The following is a 26,802-nucleotide window of genomic DNA, read 5'->3' as shown; positions in this document are numbered from 1 at the left end:
TAAAGCTTTTAAAGACACAGTCTGGAGGATAATTGAATTTCAGGTCTTGGATGAACTTCATTCAGTATTAATATTAACAATGTTTTCTTCCTCCAGTTTCGTTCTCCAGTCCAGAACGATGATTCACAATTCCGTCCTGCCTCTGCTGCTCCTTCTGGGGACGTGTTCGGCGTCCACCTCTCGTGAGTCGGATCTGGCTTCGCTTGTGATATTAGAAAATATTAAAGTCCATCTTTCCTCAAAAATATGTTTTGCTTATTATCATTCTTTTTTTAAAATCTTCTGTACGACACTCGGTCTGTACTGGCTGAAATGTACGTGGTTAAGTTTAATTTGTGTGTCCACTCCCAAAAAAGGAATTTCATTGATTATCCCTTTGGTGTTGTTGTTTTGTGCTGAGCGACATGAAGGAAACGGACAAGAATCGAAGAAGAATGGTTACATGTCAAGATTTTACTTGAGCAACATTTAATCTACATTATATCTCAGCAAAAGTGCAAGTATTGTGGCATACAGTTTAATGTCATACAGTCTTTAGACATGGGGTTGGCTGCAGGACCAGAAATGGCCTCTAGATGGCAATGTTCATGCAATTTGGCATGTCCAGTAAAAAATCACGTGGATTTGGTTATTTGGTATGGCTCGTTGGTCTAGGGCAGAGGTAGCCAACACGGTGCCCACAGGCAACTGGTCGCCTGCAGGGACCACGTGAGTCGCCCGCAAGTCGACATTGAAAAAAAAGTGGCCAGCGTTTCTGAGATTGGAGTAAAAAGAAAAAAAGGTGAAGTGGTGATCTTTGCAATTAAATATATTTAGTGTGACGTGTCGAGTCTTGGCCAATCAACGTTAAGATGTCTACAGCCTCTTCAGTGCACGCACTGTTCAGCTCCTTGTCATACTGCCGGCATGCAAGGGGGCGGGGCTGCCTAGCGCTCACTCACAGCGATTGGTCGCTGGGGAGACGTGACATCAAGTGCCGGAGCTTTTGCCGACCGTCCTCAGCTTTTTGGAAAAAAAGATGCCAGAAGTGAAATCTGGTAGTACTTTGTCTACATTGCAGACGGTGATGGAAAGCCCACTGACATACAGACATGAAGGAAAGCCCACTGACATACAGACATGAAGGAAAGCCCACTGACCAATGATATGGTCACATTATATCAAGCTTTTATTAGAGCAACATTTAATCTACAACAGTATCTCAGTGTGACCTCTGTGAGAGGTCTCCTGGCCAACTGAGTATAATGGAGCTGGGCAGGCTTGTGGTAACATCAGTTTATTCCACATCTGTATTCTGCATTCATAACCAGGGACGGAGTTCGGTCATCTGCTGTGGACAACTGTGCATGCTCGGTCTATACGGGAATCCTGAGGTCTGAACGTGAACCCTGAGTCCCTCTGGGCATTACCCATCTTAAATACAGTGGTATACTAAAACAGTGATCATGTAGCGGCTTTAATTACATGTGAATAAAATAAATTAAAAAGGAGCAGAAACGGTCTCTCTCTTAAATTATAACAACAATTGAGTAACAAACTAAACATGTAGATATAGAACATACCCCATCTGCATATTTAAAACATTAACACTCAATGGAACAACACTGTAACACACATGCATCCATAACAAGGGACGGAATAGTTCGGTCATCTGCGGTGGGTCTAAAAAGATGGCGTCACGTTAGTGTTGGCTAGCTGACATTTTTACTGGCAAAAAAACACACAAAACTAATAGTTTACTTAATGAAAACATGGCGAATATAATCTAAGACAATTACTATACAAACAAATAAAGCCAGCTTAACTATTATTTACTTTACCAATTGCACACAGACATACATAGACACATTACCTATACGGTAATCCTGAGTCACTGAGGATTTTCCCAGAGTCCTTTGCGCCTATTATGAAGTGCAGGTACACATTTACCACAGCAGGTGGCATAGTTGTTCCCATTTAGCTGGATTAACACGGAACCTCTTCAACGATGTTACATCAGCAAAAGTGCAAGTATTGTGCCATACAGTTTAATGTCATAGAGTCCGTTTCTATATAAGTAAGTAAGTAAAGTTTATTTATATTGCACTTATCACAGACAAAGTGTCACTAAGTGCAGTACAGTAATCAATTAAAACAAATAGGCAATAACGGGCCAAAACATCTCCAGAGTTTAAAGAGCAAAGTGCAATACACAGTGAAACGATGGTGCAATAAAATAAATAACAAACAAACAAGATAAAAAGCAGCCAATAGAATGTTCAAATCAACCAAATGCCAGTGTAGACGGGTACGCTCGGTCACCAAGAGTTTTAAGGCGAGTATTTGGGACTGACGGAAGGTTTTGGAGGTTGGATCTGAGATGAGACTGTTGAATATGGGTGAAGGAGTTCAGCCACGATGAAGGAGTCTGGCCGTGTAGAGTTCTGTGTGTGAGAGTGAGGATTTCTTTTCAGTATTAATATTAACAATGTTTTCTTCCTCCAGTTTCGTTCTCCAGTCCAGAACGATGATTCACAATTCCGTCCTGCCTCTGCTGCTCCTTCTGGGGACGTGTTCGGCGTCCACCTATCGTGAGTAGGATCTGGCTTCGCTTGGGATATTAGAAAATATTAAAGTCTCTCTTTAATCAAAAATATGTTTTGCTTATTATCGTTCTTCTTTTTTTAAATCCTTCGTACGACACTCGGTCTGTACTCGCTGAAATGTACGTGGTTAAGTACAATTTGTGTGTCCACTACCAAAAAAGGAATTTCATTGATTATCCCTTTGGCGTTGTTGTTTTGTGCTCAGCGACATGAAGGAAACGGACAAGAATCCCAATAGATTGCATTTTATGTGTAACCTGCAGAGATACCGGTTCTATTCATCGGTTGCACTCAAGCATCACTCAACGATCTTCCGTTATATCTGTGTGTTGTTCAACCGTCTCCCTCACAGAGAACGTGGCCTTGCGTGGAAAAGCGACCCACTTTGACCGCTACATGTACGCGTACGAGTGGGACCCACCACGACTTGAGTCGGACCCGTACCCCTTCGCATCTGCCTACAGTGCCATTGATGGAAGCCGTAATTCTGATTTAAATTCGGGAGGCTGCGCCCACACGATAGAACTGACCTCCAACCCCTGGTGGACAGTGGACCTGCTGGATTCCTACATCGTCAACTCCGTCATCGTCACCGGACTGCTGCGCCGACATGCTCGACGGGGCGGAGATTCACATCGGCGACTCTTTAACGGACAACGGCACCGCAAACCCACTGTGAGTGACCGTAACGACGTCTCTAATACACACATTTAATGCAGAATCCTGTGTTGGTATTACTTCTTAGCTGATATGCATGCACTGCTTCCTCTCTCTCTCTCTTTTAGGGCTGGTGTGATTCCTCACATCCCGGAAGGCAAGTCTTTGAATCTCACTTTTACCAAACACGTGGAGGGACGTTATGTCACCGTGTTGCTACCCGGTTCCGACAAAGTCCTGACGCTCTGTGAGGTGGAGGTCTACGGGTACCGCACCCCGACCGGTGAGGACCGAAAGCCGAAAAGCCGCGCGAGACACGGCCGAGGGTCACATGGCATTAATGAAGATGCATGCGCTTCCTGTTACGTATAAATATCTCGTGTATAATTACCTAGAAAATATCTTATAATCTATAACGTAGCTGAACCAGAACAGCACGTTTCCTTGGAGAACGTTGGTAAAGTTTTGCAAATACATTAAAAAAAACAATTGACGCAAGTACCCCTGCTGGCTGGTGGCTGCTGGTGCATCTAAGTCTGCATCTTTAATCGCAGTTTCATCCGTAAAAGCTAGAATATGTTATCGATGTGCAAATTCTTTCAAGACATTTTCATTTTTGGGGGGGAAATTTGTTCTGCAGAACACGCAACACGTTAAGACCATCTGTCGGTGCTGATGTTTGCATGTTTGTTGTCCTTCATGCAGGAGAGAACCTGGCCCTCGGTGGACAAGCCACGCAGTCGTCGCTGCCTTCTGTTTTTAGCACCGCCATCAACGCCATAGATGGAAACCGTGCTGCCGGCGTGAAGCAGGCGTCTTGTACTCAGACAAAGTCAGAAATGAACCCCTGGTGGCGACTGGACCTGGGCAGAACCCACCGGGTGTTTTCCGTCAACATAACCAACGCCATAGATTCTTTTCCGGAACGACTCAACGGAGCCGAGATCCGAATTGGAGATTCGCTCTTAAACAATGGCAACGACAATCCCAGGTATAGTTCACAGTCCTGGAACTGAAATATAACTTCACATTTTGGGATTAATGGATTATTTTTCATTACTCCGTGAGTTCAAGTTCATTTCTTCTCGAGCATCCCGGGAGGTTTCACGGCAGACTTCCAGTGTGGCGGGATGGACGGACGCTACGTCAACGTGGTCATTCCCGGAAGGATCGAGCACCTGATGCTGTGTGAGGTGGAGGTGTACGGCTCCAGACTGGATTAGGCCTGAGGAGTCTCACGATGTATCACACAGACGTTTTTACATCGGTGACGTCCATCTGATGCAGAGTTGCAGAGATGTTATATATACTTATATATATATTTAGATGTTTTTATATGTATATATATGTGTGTATGTTTGCAGTACGTGATGATAGAATAAAAAAGGTGATGTAATAGTAGACCTCTTCTTTATAGACATGGGGTTGGCTGCAGGACCAGAAATGGCCTCTAGATGGCGATCAAACACTAAGAAAGTAAAATCAGAGCGGTGCCTTGAGTAGTTGTCAAGGAGGACAATGTTCATGCAACGTGGCATGTCCAGTAAAATCCTCAAAAATCACGTGGATGTAAGTATTAGGTGTGGCTCGTTGGTCTAGGGGTATGATTCTCGCTTAGGGTGCGAGAGGTCCCGGGTTCAAATCCCGGACAAGCCCTTACATTTTCATAGAAAAGTACAAAATATGTAATTAAAATGCTGGAGGAAAAACAACAATATAGTGACATGCACTGATGTGATAGTACACAGGAGATCGTTAATATGTTCGAGAGGCAACAGGCTTCTTTCTCCCATATGCTAATGTTGAAACTTATAGGTAGTTCAACTTTAATATACTTTATACAATGATATGGTCATATTATATGAAGCTTTTATTTGAGTAACATTTCAGCTTCAAAATATCTGAGCAAAAGTGCAAGTATTTTGCCGTACAGTTTAATGTCATACAATCTGTTTCAATATAAGTAAGTAAAGTTTATTTATATTGCACCTATCACAGTGTCACAAAGTGCAGTAAAGTAGTCAATTAAAACAATGTGGCTTCTTTACCCTTTTATTTCTCCTTTCCCTTTGTATTGTATCCTTAAAGTCCTATCTTATTAATTTGTCAAATTTAAATAAATAAATATATATATATATAAAAATAAAGAAAATGAATATAACAATAGTTATTGTTATATAAATATTCAATAAAATAAAAAAACATGTAGCAATAACGGACTAAAACATATCAACAGTTTAAAGAGCAAAGTACAATACACAGTAAAAGATGGTGCAATAAAATAAATAAACAAACAAAGAAGATAAAAAGCAGCCAATAGAATGTTCAAATCAATCAGCCAGTGTAGACGGGTACGCTCGGTCACCAAGAGTTTTAAGGCGAGTATTTGGGACTGACAGAAGGTATTGGAGGTTGGATCTGAGATGAAACTGTTGAATATGGGTGAAATAGTTCAGCCACGTATGAAGGAGTCTGGCCGTGTAGAGTTCTGTCTGTGAGAGTGAGGATTTGAAAGTTGATCCATGCTCTACAGGGAGCCAGTGAAGGGACTTGAGTATCGGGGTGATGTAAGACCGTCTATTTGTCTTTGTCAGTATTCTGGCAGCAGGATTCTGTATTACCTGCAACCGGTTTATCGCAGATTTATTGAGAGAGGAGAAAAGTACATTACAGTAATCAATACTAGAAGAGATAAAAGCTTGTATGACCATTTCTAATTCAGCTGCAGATAAAACAGATCTCAATTTGCTGATGTTTCTTAAGTGGAATGATCTAGAGGGCTGCTTGACATGGGGTTCAAACGACAAGGATTTATCAAAAATGACCCCGAGGTTACAACGTTTTAGGTGGACAGCAGAGGACAGGTGATCAATGCTGTGCTTTATCATATAGGGACAGCATGATCAGGTGCAATAACCAGAACCTACATCTTATTATCATTTAGTTGTAAGCATTTTACTGCTGTCCAGTCCTTAATAGCTGCACCTGAAAGCCTCACTGGGTTTCAAGGAGACATGGAGTTGGATGTCATCTGCAGATGATAAGCAACATTATAAGTTTTGATGATTAGTTCCAGGTGGTAGTAAGTATAAAGAAAATAATATTATATACTATGTACTACTAATAATAGTTGTATTCCACCAAATACTAGTCAGACTCACAGCTACAATTTGGAAGGACTAACAGCTTCCACATCCTTGTCATAGCTTGGAAATTTGGTGGGGCTATTTATTTTCTAACAAACAACATTACACTGTGCACAACAAATCAACAACACATAACATTAAGGCTATCAACACAGATCAGGTTAAACCAAACCCTGAATACCAAATATTTAACAAACATGTGCGTCCTCATAACGATAAAATTAAAAAAATGCACAATATATATAAAATAAAATAAAATGTAAGAAGATTAAATGAACTAACAAAGCAAACACAACAATAGTGCACATATGTAGCCAAACTACCTTACAGTGTCACGGTGTTGAGTGATACATTTGGTGATTTAGTATGGTCTTATTGCATGATCTGTATCTGTCCTTTTTTATTTATTTGGTTGTATATTTATGTTTATTTCAATCTATTTATATGATAGTTAACTTCCGTGTAGTTATATTTTTTACATTCCTCTTATTTTTTATGGATAAACGTGTAAGTTGCCTCCATCTCCCACAAACCCTCCAAAACGAAGTATCGCGAGACTCAAACATATCAACGCGTCTGCGGCTGCGCAACATCATTCGAAAATTTGCACGGTGAGCGACGCCGTGGAGGAGAGAGAGAAAGACCAAGCGGCGGACAAAAAAACACACAATGGCGACGGCGGCGACAACGGCGGGCGGAACGGGCTCAGGCGGACCGGCCACCGGCCCGGTCGGCGGCGGGACCGCAGTGGGCCGAAAGAAAGACGGTGGCCCTTCTACCAAATTCTGGGAGAGCTCGGAGACCGTGTCCCAGTTCGAGACGGTGCGGCAGTGGATCGGCAAGCACTACAAGAAGGTGATCGTCTATGGCGGCCCGCTGGCACAACGGGGGCGCTGCTATCCGAGCTAGCTGCTGCGGCCGCTCTCAAACCTTCCCACTGACGTCATACGATTGTTTACTTGAATAAGTTCGTTAAAGGCGATGTCCAATTAGCTCGCGTTGGTGTCAATAAAACACCAAAAAAAGGTGTAACTTGACGGTTCTTGGAGCTGTGTATCTGTTCGCTAGCTCCGCTCCCGTTCGCGAGCTAACCGACCAAATGCCGCTCCTGGTGCCGTTAATAATAATAAACGCATTTTTTCCCCCCGCGAAAACGTTAATAAAACCGGAGGCTTACGATGAAGGTGTTCATCTTCATCTCAATTGATAACACTTCAGCTAAACTCCCCTTTTATGAGCGTCGGAGAAGAAATAGGCCTAAAGCTAATCACGGGACACCGTGCGATCAATCCGATTTGAAGCAAACACACACGAGTTTGAGCCCTTTTTATTTATTCTCTCGTACATTGTTGAGCTCAGGGTCGTCATTAAGCACGCCAACAACCGGTGGTTGCGTTGAGTGCTGAAGCGTGAGCGCGGGCTGAGTTTTGTCAACACGGCAGCGTTGCAGCCGGTTCACAAAGAATGGGTCCTCCTGTCCCTCCTCACACCCACTGACACACTCCAGCTGGTTGTGTTGAAGAAAAAAGTGAATTAAACTGCGAGGAATCTGGATGAGGAAGTGAGGAAATTAAGTATTTGGAGGCTTGGAGCTGCGTTTTATTTGATGAGGAAGTAAACATGTAAAACGTGCTTCTGCAGAAACGTGAGCCCAGTTTGTTCATGTGATATTACTGTATCTAAAACAGCAAAGATGGATGTTTTTTAAGGTTTAAAGTGGGTCTCTTTGATGATGTTCTTGTTATAAATACACCACGGCTAATGTGAGCTTCCACTTTTTTTTTGTTTAGTTTAGTTTGTCCTATTTTCTGACAGCGAGAGCGTCGCAGCTCTTTGCCAAGAGAGCAGTGGAAACGTATCCGTGGCCCTGATGAGAAGGTCATCTATGTGTGGGAGTTGGTGGATAGCAGGACAGCAAAACATCTACTTTTTACTTCCTTCGTGGAGGGCAGCGGGCGAACGTTTCAGCGGGCGCTTCAGATGAAGTGCCATTGTATTGGCTGTAATCGTTGGCAATATTGCATCAATTTTAAATGAAAAATACACCCGCAATCACTTGGAGAGTTCTTTTGTTTTTGCGTGAATTCTAAATCTTCATTAATATGTCCTCATTTTTTTATCAAGCACTCTTAAATAAGGTACACATAATTAATAATGTTCCCCAGCCTAAATAAATATCTATTTCCAAGTCTGTTTTTTTACATGATAATTCCTATGATTTTTTTGCTTCATAAATATCAGGCTAAATTTGCAATTTCTTCACCATGAGACAATATTCACGATTCCTTTGATATTATAATCACCATCAACTTTTATGTGTTTAAAAAAAAAATTGTATTCCAATCGGTGATAAACATCTACTATTGTTTTATTCCTATTCGAAGGTAAAGCATCTCCCCTTAATTATTGACATTGGAGTGGTGCACTGTGTTTGTGACAAATCATGCATCTCTGGCTGAGTGTGTGTGTGTGTGTTTCACTGCGATGTGTTTTCATAAGTACTGTCTGGTCCCAGTCTGTCCAGAATGACTCTCCATCCAGTAAATCCTTGGCGGGTCTGGTGGTCCAGCTGCTGCAGTTCCAGGAAGACACATTTGGTCGCAGGGTCAACAACTCTGCTCTCACCAAGCTACCTGTAAGCAGAATATAAAATAACTATTGAACTTGCATCGCGTTTATATAATTCCTTGCGAGCGTACCCTGTGTGTAGACGCGTCACGGCCTCATTGTGACTCTTCCATCCTCAGGCCAAGTGTTTCCTGGATTTCAAGGCAGCTGGTGCTCTCTGTCACATCTTGGGATCGGTCTACAAATTCAAGAGCGAGCAGGGCTGGTGAGTTGACTTGTGGCAGCTTCCCTAGCAAGAGGTGCCGAGTAACTTTAATCCACATGTCACCCTGACGAGTAACGCAGTTAGCTGGCTCTGTCATGACGAAGAAGCTCCCGCTTTCACGCAGTCACCGTTGCTTTTTACAAAAGTCTGCGTTGTAGCTGTCGTTTATACCGTACCTTTGCGTCCACATCTCATTGCAAGTCTTGCTCTTCTTTGTCAACCACCTCCAGGCGTAGATTTGACCTGCAGAATCCTTCCCGGATGGACAGGAACGTGGAAATGTTCATAAATGTAGAGAAGAACTTGGTCCAGGTACGACACGCGCTGCTGCTTTGATGAACGGCTCGGTGTACCAACTTAACGTCTGTAGAGGTTCTTTATGTATTTTATATATTATGTGAATCAATCTGATGACTCTTATTGGGCCAATGGAAGGACCGTCAAAGTAGTTATTCATTGTTTTGGTTAACTTGTATTCAGCTGCTTTATTTTTTGTTGTATAACTGTCATAATTTATTAACTAGTAATAACTTCTATGCAATTTTAACCACGCCAAGCTCTATAGGGACATCGATAGATTTGTTTACATATGTTTTTTTCTGTGCTTTTAGAACAACTGCTTGACTCGACCGACCGTCTTCCTGTCGCCGGACATCGAGCAGAAACAAGCCAGTAAGCTCAAAGACATCATCAAAAGGCACCAGGTGAGCGCTGACCTGCTACCTCCAGCTCGACCATTACATGTGGAAACTTGGCAAACTCCGCTGTGTCCGTCTCTACGGCTGTTCAGTATTTCTTCGCCTCTGTCCTCTCAGGGCTCCATTACGGATGACAAGTCGAAGGCCACCCACCACATTTACCCCACTCCATCCCAACAAGAAGAAGGTAGGGTGTCACAGATTAGAGAAAGATACGCACCCCAAGTCAATACCTAACCTAACCCCGGAATAATTGGGAATACCTTTCCCTCACTTTCAGTATATTTAAAACTTAAAACTAGTGTTTTATTATAGCAATAAAAAGTATTTATTTGTAAACAAAAATGCAAAATTCTGTACGATTTATCACCAATAACATCAAATTGTAAGCCAAAGGTCGACTGGTAATCTTGTTACCAATGGTTTGGTAACACTAGATACGATTACTTCATGCTCAGTAATTTGTATAGTTGGTCAATGTGTCCATGTCAGCATTGGTTTGTGTGTGTTGCAGAAGAGTGGCTTCGTCCCGTCATGAGGAAAGACAAGCAGGTGCTGGTCCACTGGGGTCTCTCCCCAGACAGGTGAGCGCTGACGACCTTAATACTCGTTTATTTTCTTTCCTCGTGTGTTATTTATTATTTTTGAACAACGGTTAAATGTTTAAAAAAGTGCCCCCGATTTATTTTTTAAATGCCGCTGGATTTCAGTCAGTGGGGGCAAAAATTGCCCTCTAAAAAATATGTACATTTCCTACCCTGCTCTCAGCCGCGTGTTGTTGTCTTGACGACGGCACCTAGCTTCACCAACGGTGTTCTCATCACTGTTTTTCATACTCCATCAGCTATGATACCTGGGTGTCAGTCAGCGAGGTGGATGGAGAAGTGGAGGACCCACCCGACACCGACAGACCATGGAAGGTGAGCACGCTGAACATCTTTAAATCGAAACAGACTGTTTATTTTTTTTAAACAAATTGCAGTCAGCTCGTGAGCCAATACATTTTTATTTGTAATTTTTTTAAATGACCTCCCAGAGAGAAGCATTTAGGGTGCACCGGCTTTGTTAAATAAGTAGTCGTTGTGTCCGGCAGCACCTATATGGTGCTACTTTGTGATGTTTTCTTAAAAGTTTAATCATTTACTAAAGTGTAGTAGGATGAACCGAATAATAAACTATCGGCACACATGTTGAACAACAGTCTTCTTCCCACTCAGGTCCACGCCAAGTGGGTTTTAGACACGGATGCCTTCAACGAGTGGATGAATGAAGAAGACTACGAGGTGGATGACAACAAGAAGCCAGTCAGCTTCCGCCAGAAGATCTTCCCCAAGGAGGAGGAGGTAGGTATTTGTGTTGTGTGTGTGTGTGTGTGTGTTCTTGAGTCTGAATGTTTTCTAACCCTCGGATCATCGGTCCGGCTTGAAACCGCTATTTGTTGTCTATTAAATATCAGCAACAGCTTTTCCTGATTGGTGTCCCACATGATAAAAACCAACTAACTGACGCTGAATGTTCAGGTTGGTCAGTTCATGATGAATATAAATCTCAAATATTTGTCATGAATTCTGCAACGTGTGGGAAAGTTGGCGAACATGTTGTGCTTGTCTGCACGTGGCTGTGTGACGTGGGTTGTGCTGCGTCCGGCCTCTTGTCCGTTGTTGCCCATTCTTTCCTCGCTCTGTGTCTCCTCATGTATGTCAGGGTTTCTGTCCATGTTTGGGGGAGAAAACTCACCAGGATAAAAACATTCTGGTAAACTAAATCCACATGATTGCAATCAGATGCCACAGGAAGGGGAATTTTAGTTCAAATAAATATTATTCGTGGAAGTAACATTAATACGTGCTCCCACCTCATTTGAGGCGCACCCAACGGGCCGTTAATCAGACGCCTGTTTGAATCAGAGGTTTTGTTCATTAGTTACTGAATTATTACATTTTTCATCGACCAATACAACATGTAGGTTATGATCTGTCTGCTAAAGATTATTTGAGAGAGAGGACAGCGTACAGGAACCCTGGTCGTCTCCTCCACCTCCACTACATCCCCCTCTACCCCCCTTCCCCTCCCTGCCGTCATTTTCCCACCGCTTCCCCTCCTTGTGTGTGCAAACGTTCCATCCTCTCATTCTGCGGCTCTTTCTCTCATCCTCCATCCCTCGCTCCCTGCGCTGCACGGGGTTTGTCTGATCAGTCTTCCCGTACACCCGATCGCAAGGAGCGCAAGGCCAATTCTGCCAGCAGCAAGAAGAGGAGGCGTTCGCCTTCGCCGCCCAGCACGCCGGCCGAGTCCCGCAAGAAGGGAGGAAAGAAGGGGTGAGGAGGCCAACTTTTTGATGTTCTCCCTTACAAGCAGCAAATAATTAAAGTTGGAGAATGAAAGAAAGTTGTACTGTAGTGAATGTTACTCAAACAGGAGTAACTAGTGCATTTGTTGGGGACTATTTTATGTGACGGATTAATTGACTCCCAAATGAACTACAGTTACCATATTCATAGTAATAGAAGAGCATGTTACCCAGTGCAACAGCGTGGCTGATTGATGTGTTTTAAAAGCTTTTGGAGTTGTTTAAAAACAATTATTTTGGTCGTGGCAAGAACCAAAATGTAGCGTATCACCAGATGTAACCGTACTAATGTCACCACGGATGTCTATGCACTGGACACTGAAAATAAATGATGCCACTAAAGACGCTGGCAAGTCCAAACACACACTGACTGAGTCCTAAAGTTCTGTTGAGGCTCCCAACTGATGTTTAACTTGTGACTCTCTGTGGCGTCAGGAACCAGGGGCCTCACTGGAAGCGACGGGGCCACAGAGGCGAGGAGGAGGACACGGAGGAGGACATAACCAAGGACTTGGACGACTCCTCGGCTGGAGCCAGCATCGAGGAGGGAAGCGTGTCCAAGAATGGTGCGTGGCGAGGGTTTTAACGCCGGATCACTGAGTGACAGTTTGGTTAAAATGTCAAAGAGGAGCTGTGTTATTAATGGGAACGGGTCAAAGGCCAAAACTCTAATGATTATTATTATTAATTTATTATTATCTTTTCAATCCACCGTTTGTTCTAGAATTTTATTTAAGAAATTCAATGAAAGGTTCCCACAGACCAAAACGAAAGATATTTAGTAAACGATAATAATAAAGCCGAGAATATCTCCGATAACTTGTACATTTGCATAATAATGTTACATCCAGCTGCAGTCAGCATCACATCAGCACCAAATGAAATGGAATCCATTTGGTTATTTCTTGTGAATCTGATTAAAATCAGACCGGTATTAATGTTTAACTCTCTAGACTTTTTTTTAACTTGGGCTCTTCATTTATAAATGCACTTTATAAGCACTTAAAATAAATGTTGAAGGGTCCTTTGTGATGAAGTCTGCCTTTCTTTTTACCGTTGAGGTCTGAGACTTGTTGTTTTTACTTTGTTATTGTCTCCTATAGGGATTATTTGCATAAAAACACACAATACAAATACAATATTGTCTTTCTATTGAAATACTTTTATTTCAGTACCATAAGCTGCTCAAAACTGCCGTTTGGAAGTTAAAACCGATACAATTAAATGCATCACAAATAGCGTTATAATTCTCCGTCCCACAATAGAAATTGACACCGAGTGGCGCTTGAACGCATCATAATCCGAGACGCTGTAACATCCGTTTATGACTTCGGGAGTCCGTTACTAATAGGACCAGCAGTGTGTGAACATGACGGGCAAAAGAATTGGGACTTTTCCAAAAAGTGTGTACAGGTATATATATATCTCTATATTGTTTTCTCTTTTCTTTTGTCCACAGCCAATTCAAAGAAAGACAGTGAGAATACTCCAGTGAAAGGAGGGAATGTGGCCGATATGGGTGCGTATGAATAACTGGATGAATCCGTTTTGTTGTGTATAAATTACCGTAATCTATTCAGGGGGAAAAAGTGTGTCACCTAAAATCAGTTTGTATTGTTATCCAGATGACATGGAGGACGACTCCGTGCTGTCTGGTGGAAAGGTAAGCTGATGGATGACCCTGACTGACTTTGTCTGGTCTTCTCACTTAAAATGCTGTGTAAATCTCTCTAGGAATGTTTTTTACATTAGAAGGACCTTTTTTTTAGTCGGGGAATTCAATGATATTTAACGGAAAACTTCAGGTTTTCATTAGTTTGTAGCAAGTAAAGTTTGGGCACCAAAAATAAGGCAACTTTTTAAAACCAACTGTCTTCTGCTGAGTACATTATGGTGATGTCATCATGTGTCAAAATCACAAGAGGGTTCAATACAATGTAGTCGAGATAAAATACGTTATAAGTGTCGGACTTGAGGCAAAAAAAAGTACGAGACACGCCCATACATAATCCAATGTAAACAAAACTTAAATAGACAAGATGTATTCTTGTTTTATTTAAATTGTGGTGTCTGCATAATCTTTGTGATTCGGACCGTTTGGCTGATGAAAAACCTGCAAAGTCAAAACTTTCCCACTCACTGAATCTCTAATGTGTGTACGGTATGTGATGTGCACACTACTACCTTTTTTTTATTTTTTATATATATCTCCAAAACCCTTTCTCTCTTCGCCCAAATCCAACTTTGGAGGAGAAGTCTTCCTGAGTTCTAGACCCGTTTAATAAAATATGTTCCACCTTTTTTTTAAACTACGCCGTAAGATCAGATGAGTTTTCTTCCAGGCAAACGGATTCTTTGTGTCGAGAGACTTTCATGAAATCCGCCTCCTTGTCTCTTCCTGCAGGACGATGAGGAGCAGAGCAAAGCCGAAGTCAACCGGCTGATGGACAACAGCGAGGACACCGTGACGGAGCAGACTCACCACATCATCATCCCCAGCTACGGCGCCTGGTTTGACTACAACTGGTACGCCTTGCTCTTCTTTTTTTAGGCCTCTGTGCTTTGAGACTGTAAACTCATTTGAGTTTGTTTTGACGGTTTCTGTCTCTGTTACGGCAGTGAAAGCGGCTGAACGCAGAGTTGTTTAACCCTTGTGTTGCCTTCGGGTCATTTTGACCCGATTCAATATTTAACCCTCCTTTCGCCTTCGGGTCAATTTGACCCGATTCAATGTTTAATGTCGGTGTTCTTTCGGGAGTCAACAAACAAACATAAAGTACCTCACACTTAAACTTGGAAAACAATATTAATTCTAATAATTTTCTGGAGATTTTAATAGCTGGGGTCATATTGACCTCAAGGGTAAAATATGTTAGTAAATATAAAGTTAACGGGAGGGTTAAACATTGAATCAAAAGGCGACAGGAGGGTGAAACATTGAATCGGGTCAAATTGACCCGAAGGCAACACAAGGGTTAAATTATTGATCAGAAAACCAACTCTTTGATTTCCTATCCTGATAGCATCCATGAGATCGAGAGGAGAGCCCTGCCCGAGTTCTATAACGGAAAGAACAAGTCCAAAACTCCAGAGATGTGAGCTTTTATATATATACACACACACACACACACACACACACACACACTGCAACAAATGACATGAAACCACAAACATTTACACAAGCGATACGTTTCCCGTTGTGCTCATCTCTTTCCTTCGCCCCTTCGACAGATACCTGGCCTACCGCAACTTCATGATCGACACGTATCGGCTCAACCCTCAGGAGTACCTCACCTCCACCTCCTGCCGCAGGAACCTGACCGGAGATGTCTGCGCCATCATGAGGTGGGCGTCGTTTAGCAACGGGCGGTGTTTGTGATTTTCCATCGCGCCGCTACGCACCTTTTTTTTCCATTTCTTAATGGGAGAAGACCACCAAAAGCATGATGATTGTCTCTGCGTCTGTCTCCAGGGTTCACGCCTTCTTGGAGCAGTGGGGTTTGGTGAACTACCAGGTCGACTCCGAGAGTCGCCCGTTACCCATGGGCCCTCCGCCCACGCCCCACTTCACCGTGCTGGCTGACACCCCGTCTGGCCTCATGCCCCTGAACCACAGACCCCCACCGGTAGGGCCTTGTTTAAAACACACAAGATGGAGCGCGGGATGAATAGACGACGGGAGTTTGTAAATCGGATAAAAGTCATACCCTGTATTGAAGCATGTTATTTCCTCTGGATTCCATCGTTTTCTCCTGTTTGTGTGAGCAGCTCCGTACACAAAGCGTCCCAAAAGACGTCCGTGATGGGACTAACACATCGTTGCTCATGTGCTGCGTTTCATTCCTCCAGATTCCCCCCCAACAGCCAATGCCCAACTTCGCAGACAAAGGCAAAGAGAAGTCCATCGACCTGCAGAACTTCGGCCTCCGCACCGACCTTTACAAGAAGAACTTCAAGGTCGGCACACGACTCGCTTAACAACCTTCTTGAGTCCCAAACATCATTTCTATAGGGTTTCTAAAATGAAAAAATCAGATATAAATGTTCCGGTTTTTATTGGAGGATAGAGACACAAATGACTGAAAGCCTCTTTGCTATTCTACTTAAAATGCTGCCAATACATGTTCCTGATGTCATCCATAATGTGATGATTTGGTGTCTTCAGGGTAAACTGGTCAACTCCACCAGGGATTGGACCGAGCAGGAAACTCTCCTGCTGCTGGAGGTGAGTCTCACTGGACACTGGAGAGGAAGGAAGCCAGTTAAATATGGATGGCCAATCGTTGGTCATAAACACTGATGGAAACATAAAACGGTTTATGCACTTGTTGTCCATCTTTAACCTCCGTCCCCTCACAGTATTCCCTCCATCTCTCTTCCCTACCTTTCCCCGTTCCTCCATCTTTTAACTCGTCAGCCTTTCTCATTGTACTTTTTTTGCTTCAAAAATCCTTCCTCAATTTGACTCTTTCCCTTTTTTCCTTCTTACATTTGACTGACCTCCCTTCTCCTCTCTCCCATCATCAAATGTTGCCCCCTGACGAGACTTCATCCCACTCTTCCAGGCGCTGGAGATGTTCAAAGACGACTGGAACAAAGTGTCCGAGCACATCGGTTCGCGCACCCAGGACGAGTGCATCCTGCACTTCCTGCGCCTTCCCATCGAGGACCCGTACATGGAGAGCACCGAGGCCTCCCTGGGCCCTCTGGCCTACCAGCCCATCCCCTTCAGCCAGTCTGGGAACCCCGTCATGAGCACGGTAGCCTTCCTGGCCTCTGTGGTCGACCCCAGAGTGGCGTCTGCTGCCGCTCGGGCAGCTTTAGGTGGGTACTGACGGGAGGATCATATGAGCTTAGGCGCCACTATGGTTAGAAATAAATATTATTTTATTAGAATACATATCAAGATTCCTCTTTTACACTTGGAGCAACATATAAGAAAAACCTGTGACGGTTTGTAAATGCATCTGTGAGTACAGACTGTCGCTCTTTTCCAATTTCAAATAATAAAGATCATTAGCAAGATTGGAACTAAATTCAAATGTATGAACTTTGACAAGCTAAACTCACAATTCTTTTAAATCTGCAGCATTTTGTCACCCAGATTACAACACACACACATTAGATGGAAGAAATAAATCAGAAAACTAAACAATATCCTCTGCTGTACACTTGGATTTAGTTATAAAAAACATTAATAGAAACAAAAGAGAGACAAAGTAACTCGGTCCTTTGAAATCGGGATGTTTCAATAGTGTTGAATCGGCCGTTAACGAGCGTCCTCTTCCTGCAGAGGAGTTCTCCCGTGTGCGCGAGGAGGTGCCGACTGAGCTGGTGGAGGCTCACGTGAAGAAGGTGCAGGAAGCGGCCCGCAGCACGGGGAAGGTGGACCCCGCCTTCGGCCTGGAGAGCAGCGGCATCGCTGGCACCGCCCCCGAAGAACCCGAAAGGACCGGTGAGTAGAACGCGAGGAGGGCTGGAGACGGCCTCCTGAAAATGTCACCTGCAAAGCTACCGACAGGAGTTCATGAACGGTCACGGCTGAATTTTTTTTTCAGCTCAACATTATTGCTAATATTGTTTATTTAGAGCAGCGAGCTGAAATGAAAGCCACCTACCGATAATGGTTGCGTCACTATTGTGATTTCCACACCTGTAGTTGCCCCTGGAGGGCAGCAGATGGGAGCGTTGTTCCTGTAAACTGTTATGAGGGGGTATGAGTGAGTGTATGAGAACATAATTGCTTTTCCTCCATCTTTCAATGAAAATAATCGTCTTTCTTCATCAGAATATAAGACAGATGACATTTGAAGACGATACACATGTCAGCTTTTACCAGCGTGTGTGTCTGTGTGTGTGTGTGTGTGTGTGTGTGTGCTCATGTGTGCAGTGATACCCAGTGGATTAAAACAACAGTGGCAGATGGGGAGGGGGAGGAGAAAACTGGGTCATCTCACTCTAATGTGTGCTTTCCTTTCTCTTTATTTTGCTCTTTGCTTTCTCCATATATTTTTTCCTCTTTCACTTCTTCCTCCTCCCCCCCCCCACCCCCCCACACACACACAAACATTAGTTATACCTGAATTAATGACCTCCTGACCACAGCCACAGTTACAATCGATGAGCTTAAATGTGTTCAGTGCCTCACTTAGCCTGAAGCAGTCTACACACACACACACACACACACACACAATCAATATTCAAATCCTTAACACACGCTCAAGTGCACCCGTGACACGGTTAAACACTCAACCGCACACACGTGGTCATCCGGTCACGTGTGTGCAAACGCTCCCTCTTTCCCGTGGCCGTGCTCCCTTCAAAAGCATTTTGACCTTTTTAATTCCCGTCCAGAATTTCTCCCCCCAAACACGTTTTTGACGGCGTCGCCTTCAGAGAATCGATGAATGCATTTTAATTTCAGGCCTTATGATGCGTCCGTGCTTCCTAATTCTGTTCCAGTTGCATCAGAAGCGTCTGATTTCTTTGAACGCCATCTCACCCTCTTTCTCGCCCGTGTTCCTGTTAGTTTTTTTTTGAATCAATCTGGAGCATCTTGCTTCAGTCTGACGTGATGCTAATTCCTCCACCTCGCTGTCGCTCGCAGAAGCCCCGGAGGCAGAGAAGATGGACACGGACACGGACTCCCAGCAGGCCGATAAGGTAAAACCACCATTTGTATTTCATCACGCATCCTACCCGTCGAGGACATCTGTGGTTATAGTATTTTTGTTATTGTCAACACGTCTTATATGAAGAACAACACCAACGAAGCACTCGTCTGTCTCTGAGAGATTTCTCTTACCCTCTCCGTGGCTCTCGGCCCATATCGGAGACATACGTCTTTAGAAGATGGATCCAAATATAAAGTTTAATTTTTTTCTCTCGATTAGGTGCAAAACCAGTCCCTGTAGCAAATCCGTTTCCTTTTTTTACACGTCCCTACTCTGGTGATTGGCTGATTGCGTCCTCATTAACATCCATGAACCAGTGTTGGGCGCTGAGTCCAAATCACACTCCTATCTCAGTGTGTGTGTCCCTAAAAGTGGATCGGGTCATAATACGACCCACTACTCCACTTGCCACGAGCACCGCCTCATTTACGACAACGTCAGACACATCTACCCCCTTGTGGGTTTTTACAACCCAACCGTCGGATGTTCTCGTTCATCAGCACGGAGCATCACTGAATCTCACGTCGTCTTTTCAGTCAGAATCGGAAAAATCACACTGGAAACGTCGGCTTTATTCCCCTCCTACCCCCTCCCCTCCTTCATGTTGTCATCCGTCCTCATCCTTCAGGCGGAGTTGAAGGACGAGGCCGAGAAGCCCAGCGAGTCCGCGGAGAAGAGCGACAAGACGGAGGCCGTGGACAAGGTGAAGAAGGAGGGGTCGGAGCGCGAGGAGGAGAGCGAAGAGGGAGGGGACGCAAAGACGATTCCAGCCGGTAACGGTGAGATCTATGATGCAATACAGGAACACGTTGCATGATTACAGGTTGCATTTCACTAGCGATCAGCTCCTAATCGAGGCTAGGGATTGGTACTGAAACAAAGTTGTTATAAAAGACCTATTGATGCGCTCAGACGTCATCATTTCAGTCAGTACCTGCAGATGGTGAAAGAGGAGAGGAGCGAGAACTGATCCTGACCGATGACGTCATTCCTTCTGAACGTCTTTAAAGCGTCTCCGCAAGAGGACAGAAGGACATTTCTGTTGCGTGATTCCGAGTGAAGGGTGGCCGTTAAATGTCCGTCTCCGTCCCCCGTCAGACAAAGAAAAGGAAGAGTCCATGGAGACGTCGCCCTCCGAGAAGGAGAAGCAGGAGAAGGCGGCCGTCGACGAGGAAGACGAGAAGAGGAAGAAGCTGGAGCACGAGATCGGAGAGGGGAACATCGCCACCGCGGCCGCCGCCGCCCTGGCGTCGGCCGCCACCAAGGCCAAGGTGAGACCCCAGAGTCCAGCGCCGGTCGTCGTGCATCGGAGACGCAAAGCGGCGACTTTCACCTCATTGTGCCATCGGAAATGTTCTCTTATTCTTTTTGTGTACCGCACATCTCAGGGTTCGTACGGTCATGGAAAACCTGGAAAAGTCATGGAATTTTTAAATGGTCATTTCCAGGCCTGGAAAAGTCATGGAAAAAACTTAAATCAGAAAAGTTTTGGAAAAGTCATGGAAATTTGTTATCACATGTTCATTTACGCCGAGTTTAAAATAATTCATTGGTTTTTTAAAGGAAGACACTCAAAATCTAAGCCGGCATACGCTCTCATACAATACGCAATTATTTTTTTTCTCGTTGCAAGTGAACGCACCTTAACTGGAAAGTTTGCTGGCCATAGCAACAGTAACTCAGGAAGCGGTCGGGATAATGTAATTTGTTTCATTTAAGGTGTATTGTACGCTTTGTAATTCTCATTGTTTGAATACTACATTTTCAAAAATGTTCATGTATACACAGAGAATTTAGTTTGGTCATGGAAATTTGGTTTAACGTCATGGAAAAGTCCTGGAAATCCATTGGTCAACATGCGTAAGAACCCTGACATCTGAAAAGTAAAAAAAAAAAGTGAAAAGTAAAAAAAGAGCTTGTGCATGAACGGGGAAAGTTCTGTCAAATTCTGGTCGCAAATCGGGACTTCTGGGTTGTCGCCGTGCTGGACGTTGACCGCATGTTTCATCTTTTCCTGCTTGCGTCCTCCTCTCAGCACTTGGCGGCAGTGGAGGAGAGGAAGATCAAGTCCCTGGTGGCGCTGCTGGTGGAGACCCAGATGAAGAAGCTGGAGATCAAGCTGAGGCACTTCGAGGAGCTGGAGACCATCATGGACCGAGAGAAGGAGGCGGTAAGTAAAAAAAGCTTTTATTGCTTGTTGGAAGTTGAGATTTAATGTGGACGTCGACGTTGACGACTGCATTAGTTCCGGCATTAACATTTCATCTCCACACACCCAGGAAAGAGCTCTCAGCTGTGGGTATTAATAATGAAGGAGGCTCGTCCTTTTGAAAAAGAAAGGCGGAGGGTAACTAAAAGTTTGTGATCTCATGAGTTTCAAGAGTGTGTGTGAGAATGAAAATAATAGTTATAGTCTGATTACATTTTCTTTTTGTTGACCCTCTCATGGACTCCAAAGGGTCTGAGATGTACTATTCTCATTAATACATATTGTCGTCGTTTATCCCGTTGGTTATTCCTCCTCCTGAGGTTCCTCCCGTATTTTTATTCCGTGTCGCTGTTGGCGGGTTTATTGTTTCTTTCTATGACCCGAGGGCTGAAGGACATCACAGGGTCCGTACGGTCATGGAAAACCTGGAGAAGTCACGGAATTTTAAAGTGGTTATTTCCAGGCCTGGAAAAGTCCATGAAAAAAATGTAATCACTAAAGTCCTGGAAATGTGTTATATTCACAAGTTCATTTACGCCGAGTTTGAAATATTTCATGTGTTTTAAAAGAAAGACGCTCAAAATATAAGCAGGCATACGCTTCTTTTTTGAACGCACCGTACCTGAAAAATTCGGCGGCCATAGCAACAGGCGGCATAATCCACTGTCGTGGATCACGCCGAGATTTCACAACATTTTTGGACATGAAAGTTTTGTGGGAATCCGTTGGTCAGCATGTGTTTGGACCCTGTGTTAGTGATGCTGCTGGCTGTGCAGGTAAAGCGTGTTGAGGCCGAGTTTATAATGTGGTGCGATATGAAGAGCCTTCGCTCGACTCATCTGAGGGGGAGTCGGTGGAGTCGGTGGAGTCGGTGGAGTCGGTGGAGTCGGTGGAGTCGGTGGAGTCGGTGGAGTCGGTTCTCTTGACTCTCCGTTGACCCGTGTTGCCGGTCCTTCTCCTCCGTCCTGCAGCTGGAGCTCCAGCGGCAGCAGCTTCTCACCGAGCGCCAGGCCTTCCACATGGAGCAGCTCAAATACGCCGAGATGAAGGCGAGGCAGCAGATGGAGCAGCAAGCCGCCACCCAGGCTCAAGGGCAGGGGCAGCAGGCTCCCGGATCCGGACCCCACTCCGGGCCACCTCCATCGGGCATGCACCCCGGAGGGCCCCACCACGGAGGGCCCCCCCCGCCCAATGGCGGCATGCACCCCGGCTACCCGCCGATGGGCCCTCACCACCCGATGGGCCCTCACCACCCCGGACAGACAGGTGAGCGACACGGAGCGGCAGGAGGTCCTCGAGGAGGCGCAGCCGCTCTACGGAGGTCAACCGGCGTGGACGTGAGGCTTTGTGTTCCTGGACCTCTTGAGAGCAACAGGGACACAAAGATGCCCACTTGGTGTTTATTGTTGTCCTCATCCCTCCTTCCTTCTTCCGCCATCCAGGACCGATGGGGCCGATGCCGGGACGCATGATGACCGGCCCGCCTTCTGGCGGCCCCCCCCCCGGTGGCATGGCTCCCATGATGCCCCCCCGCCACCCCGGAGCGCCCAACGGCATGTGTGAGTGCAAATCCTCCTCGTGCCACACACTGCGTTTGTGTTATGCGTGTGTGTGTGTTTGTGTTTACACTTTTTATGTGCGCGTCATGTTTGAAGGTGTTTTTATCGGGGTGATGTCAAACATACATATTACCGATTTGCACAAGCTAACTTGAAGCGACTCGTTATACTTAAAGGACGATAGCTGGGCCGAGGAGTCAAGGAGTCAAGGAGTCTTCTTTACCTCCATAAAGCGCTTCTCTTTTTTTCTCAAAAAATAAACGGCGTCTCTCCTCTTTCCAGACCCCGGTCCTCCAGCTGCTCAGGCTGAAGCGGTGCCTCCACTTCCTCTGGGTCCTCCAGCGCCCGCGAGTGGACGAGTGGCTGACAACTAAGACACACACACACACACACACACACACACTCTCTGAAGCTCTTTTTTCATCCCTTTGCTGCTGGCTCGTCATGTTTCCCCTCAACACTCAAAACTACAGTTAACTCTATCATCACACACTCAGGGTTCAGTGGCAAGGGTAACCCAATTTCACTCACACACACACACACACACACACACATCCAGACTTCCTCTCAGGGCGCAGCGGAAAGGGTCGTCGAGTAATGAACACTGCTTTCTGCTCTCTCGGGCCACGCGGAGGCCGGAGAGAACGACTCGTGTACAGAAAACAAAACGAGCTCTCTTTCTCACCTTCTCTTTCCTACGCTGTTTTTAAAATTACACTGTAACCCCCCCCCCTCTTCTCCCCCTCTCACCTCCCTCCTGTCATTGTTACACAGAAACACACACCTCCTCTTGTCTGGTGCCTCTTTCTGCAAGCCGAGCTCTAGGGGGAGCTAGTGAGACCAGGCCTGGGTGGGTGTGTGTGTGTGTGTGTGTGTGTGTGTGTGTGCTGAACAACCTGAGCTGTAACACACCTACCTCTTCCTCCTCTTATACACTGTAGTTCTGTGTGTGTTCAAGGGGGGTGGGGCTTCATCATGTTCATCATGTTTTTCAAGATGTAAACGATGTAGTTTCCTCCTCCGTCCCTTTGACCAAAACAAAGATGGCGGGGTGGAGTTTTTTTGCCAAATTAGACAGAATTTGTTTCCCTTGATTTAATATGAAAGAAATTAGGTTGAAGTTGTCTTAATTTCCAACACATTTCCCGATGAAACCAAAACCGACGTGTGTGTGTCCGTCTGGTGTCACTTCTCCGTGGCTCTCGACCCCCCCGTTGGTTTTTTTTAAGGCTCGGTGATTTCCTAAAACAGCTGGTTGCTGTAATTTTAAACGACGCCTTGGTTGGGGAATATTTTCGGTGGCGGGTGAATCAACAACAATTTGATATTTACTCAAACCGATCACGTGTTTGTGGTGACGAAGGAGCCGCCGAGGTCACGGCCGCTTCTGGTCCTTCGACCGGATTTGTTGAGCAGAAATAATCAATAATAAGACCGGCCGTATCTTTTATAAAAGTCAACGCAAGAGACTCCTGCCGCGCACTAACCACAGCACTATAACACACACACACACACACACACACTCAGCCTTTACAGATGCGGCTCGACTGAAGCGAAAGAACACGAATGAAGCTCCTCCTCGGCGCGTCAGGCTTCTCGATGTTTTTTGATAATGTAGCAGAGACCCCCCTCCCTCCCCGCCCCTACACCGTATCCCCCTCCTCTTCCTCCTCTGCTCCTGACGCCTCGTGCTGCCCACCCCGCTCACCTCACAGGTGTTTCTTTGCTTTTCGGAGGACACGAAGCTCAACCCTCCCTCCGGTGTGTCGGCTCGCGGTTTTTAGTCCCATCGTTTTGCCCGTGTGACGTTTTTAAGAGAAGTCAACGAGGGGAACGACCACCACGCGCTTTTTAAAGAGCTGAAATAAGTCGGTCGATGATCTAATCGGGAGCTTTTTTTAAATCCTTGATTAGATGATCAGACTATCCGCTGAGCTTCCTTGTCTTTATGTGACCGGCCGGTTTCGGGGTGCCGGTCGGACAGAGATGAACATCTGAAGACTTTGAGGAACATTTTATTGACCGAGACGATTTTTTTAAATCAATTGAATTCTTTAGTCGTGAGATTTAAAGCGGGAACCAGACAATATAAATCTAGACGGTAGATTTCCTCGTCAGCCGTGACTGTTCTCGGCGGGAAGGGAACGAGTCGTCCCTTTAACTCGTTTCCCCGGAAGCTGACGTGGCGCCGCGTCTCCCTTCAGTTTCGACGTGAAGCGTCTCCTCCGTTCGCATCTCTGCTACCTCTTCCTCGTTCGTCCGCTGGCTACCTCTTCTAGAAGTCTTTCTCTTAGCTTCCTATTTCCTTTCTTTCCATCTCCTCCCTCCCTCCTGCCTTGCCCATGTGACTGCTGCATTACTGTTGCCCTCTTCACCCCCCCCCCTCCTTTCCCATCCAACACCATACCAAGGCTTGTTATGTAATGTCACCTTAATATGACGGGACCCCCCCCCCCCCATTTACGTATATTATCTTTAATCGATACTTCTTTGTGTTATTGGTAATGTATTTTTTAAGGAGAAGTTTTGTGTAGATGGAAGTTATCTCTGTTTGGAAGTTTGTAGAATTTTGTTTTTATTTTATTTTTTCTTTGTTTTTTTTGTATGAGGTCTGTTGGTACTTGGACCTAAGACGCTGTCGAATAAACTGTTTTGTATGAGCTCGATGTCCCGCTTTCTTTCTTTGTATTGTGATGCTTTTATGAGTAAAACCATCAAGCTTTTTGTTATTTTTTTACTGGGAGAGAAGCAACGAGAGGAAGATGTACGAGCACAAAACCACTGCCCTGTGCATAAAACAGGTCAAATAAATGCAAATAAAAGCATTTAATGCTGAATATATCAACACAAAAGAAAATATTTTCCCAAAAAGAAGTGTTTTAAAAGCTGTGAAAATATTAATGCATCTCCGCTACCTGCAGTTAATTATTATTAATATGAACTCCCACTACTTGACGAGCAGCACAGTGAGTGAGGGAGAGAGAGAGGGAGAGACTGTGTGAGGGAGAGACTGTGTGTGAGGGAGAGAGGGAGAGACTGTGTGTGAGGGTGAGACTGTGAGGGAGAGAGGGAGAGACTGTGAGGGAGAGAGGGAGAGACTGTGAGGGAGAGACTGTGTGTGAGGGAGAGAGGGAGAGACTGTGAGGGAGAGAGGGAGAGACTGAGGGAGAGAGGGATAGACTGTGTGTGTGAGGGAGAGAGGGAGAGACTGGGTGTGAGGGAGAGAGGGAGAGACTGTGAGGGAGAGAGGGAGAGACTGTGTGTGTGAGGGAGAGAGGGAGAGACTGGGTGTGTGAGGGAGAGACTGAGGGAGAGAGGGAGAGACTGTGTGAGGGAGAGAGGGAGAGACTGTGAGGGAGAGACTGTGTGTGTGAGGGAGAGAGGGAGAGACTGTGTGTGAGGGAGAGACTGTGAGGGAGAGAGGGAGAGACTGTGAGGGAGAGAGGGATAGACTGTGTGTGTGAGGGAGAGGGGGAGAGACTGAGGGAGAGAGGGAGAGACTGTGAGGGAGAGAGGGAGAGACTGTGTGTGAGGGAGAGACTGAGGGAGAGAGGGAGAGACTGAGGGAGAGAGGGAGAGACTGTGTGTGAGGGAGAGACTGTGTGTGAGGGAGGGAGGGAGGGAGGGAGTGTGTGTGTGTGTGTGTGTGTGTGTGTGTGTGTGTGTGTGTGTGTGTGTGTGTGTGTGTGTGTGTGTGTGTGTGTGTGTGTGTGTGTGTGTGTGTGTGTGTGTGTGTGTGTGTGTGTGTGTGTGTGTGTGTGTGTGTGTGTGTGTGTCCTGCTGCTGTTAAATTCTAATCCCGGCCATGCAGCCAGCGCTGTATGTACTCTGAGGGGGTTTGACCATGAGGATGTTATCGAGGGCCAGAGGGTGATTACTCCCTGTGTGTGGGGGGGGGGGGGGGGGGGTAGAGTTCAGGGTATTTAGTTTGTGTGTCACCGGAACCAGAAGACGGCGCTCATCGTTTATCGGCGTCTGAAGTGAGACCTTGCTTCCTTTCCTGCAGCCTAGTGTCTGACGGTGGTTCCTTTCAGGTTTCACGGAGCAGTAACACTCTCCGAGCCGCTTTAATTTATAAACATGTAATTAAT

At 45.3% G+C, this 26,802-nt stretch overlaps 1 protein-coding gene, 1 non-coding gene and 1 pseudogene across 3 annotated transcripts; all 3 read left to right on the top strand.

Annotated features, from left to right (window-relative positions):
- Positions 1–84: 84 nt before the first annotated feature.
- On the top strand, positions 85–4,638 carry LOC130212643 (fucolectin-4-like; annotated as a pseudogene).
- A 188-nt stretch (positions 4,639–4,826) lies between these two features.
- On the top strand, positions 4,827–4,898 carry trnap-agg (transfer RNA proline (anticodon AGG)). The gene has a single exon. It is a non-coding gene; the product is annotated as a tRNA-Pro (tRNA).
- Positions 4,899–6,239: 1,341 nt separating this feature from the next.
- Positions 6,240–25,372, top strand: smarcc1a (SWI/SNF related, matrix associated, actin dependent regulator of chromatin, subfamily c, member 1a). Of its 2 annotated transcripts, none has more exons than XM_056444185.1 (28): positions 6,240–7,243; positions 8,904–9,023; positions 9,136–9,221; positions 9,452–9,533; positions 9,833–9,925; positions 10,037–10,106; positions 10,434–10,503; positions 10,764–10,839; positions 11,137–11,262; positions 12,140–12,237; positions 12,705–12,835; positions 13,729–13,788; positions 13,895–13,932; positions 14,674–14,795; positions 15,293–15,364; positions 15,501–15,614; positions 15,742–15,895; positions 16,119–16,226; positions 16,435–16,494; positions 16,835–17,093; positions 17,563–17,724; positions 18,877–18,932; positions 19,572–19,722; positions 20,042–20,214; positions 20,979–21,113; positions 22,124–22,418; positions 22,595–22,711; positions 22,994–25,372. In XM_056444185.1, the coding sequence occupies exons 1-28, from the start codon at positions 7,058–7,060 to the stop codon at positions 23,083–23,085; spliced, it is 3,306 nt and encodes a 1,101-aa protein (XP_056300160.1). In that variant the 5' UTR covers positions 6,240–7,057; the 3' UTR covers positions 23,086–25,372. The 2 variants fall into 2 exon arrangements, with proteins under 2 accessions (XP_056300160.1, XP_056300159.1); XM_056444184.1 differs by having other exon boundaries at positions 6,241–7,243; positions 12,116–12,237.
- The last annotated feature ends 1,430 nt before the right edge of the window (positions 25,373–26,802 follow it).

Source organism: Pseudoliparis swirei, chromosome 22, assembly GCF_029220125.1.
Source record: "Pseudoliparis swirei isolate HS2019 ecotype Mariana Trench chromosome 22, NWPU_hadal_v1, whole genome shotgun sequence".
Taxonomy (NCBI): Eukaryota; Metazoa; Chordata; class Actinopteri; order Perciformes; family Liparidae; genus Pseudoliparis; species Pseudoliparis swirei.
This window is presented reverse-complemented; position numbering and strand designations above follow the sequence as displayed.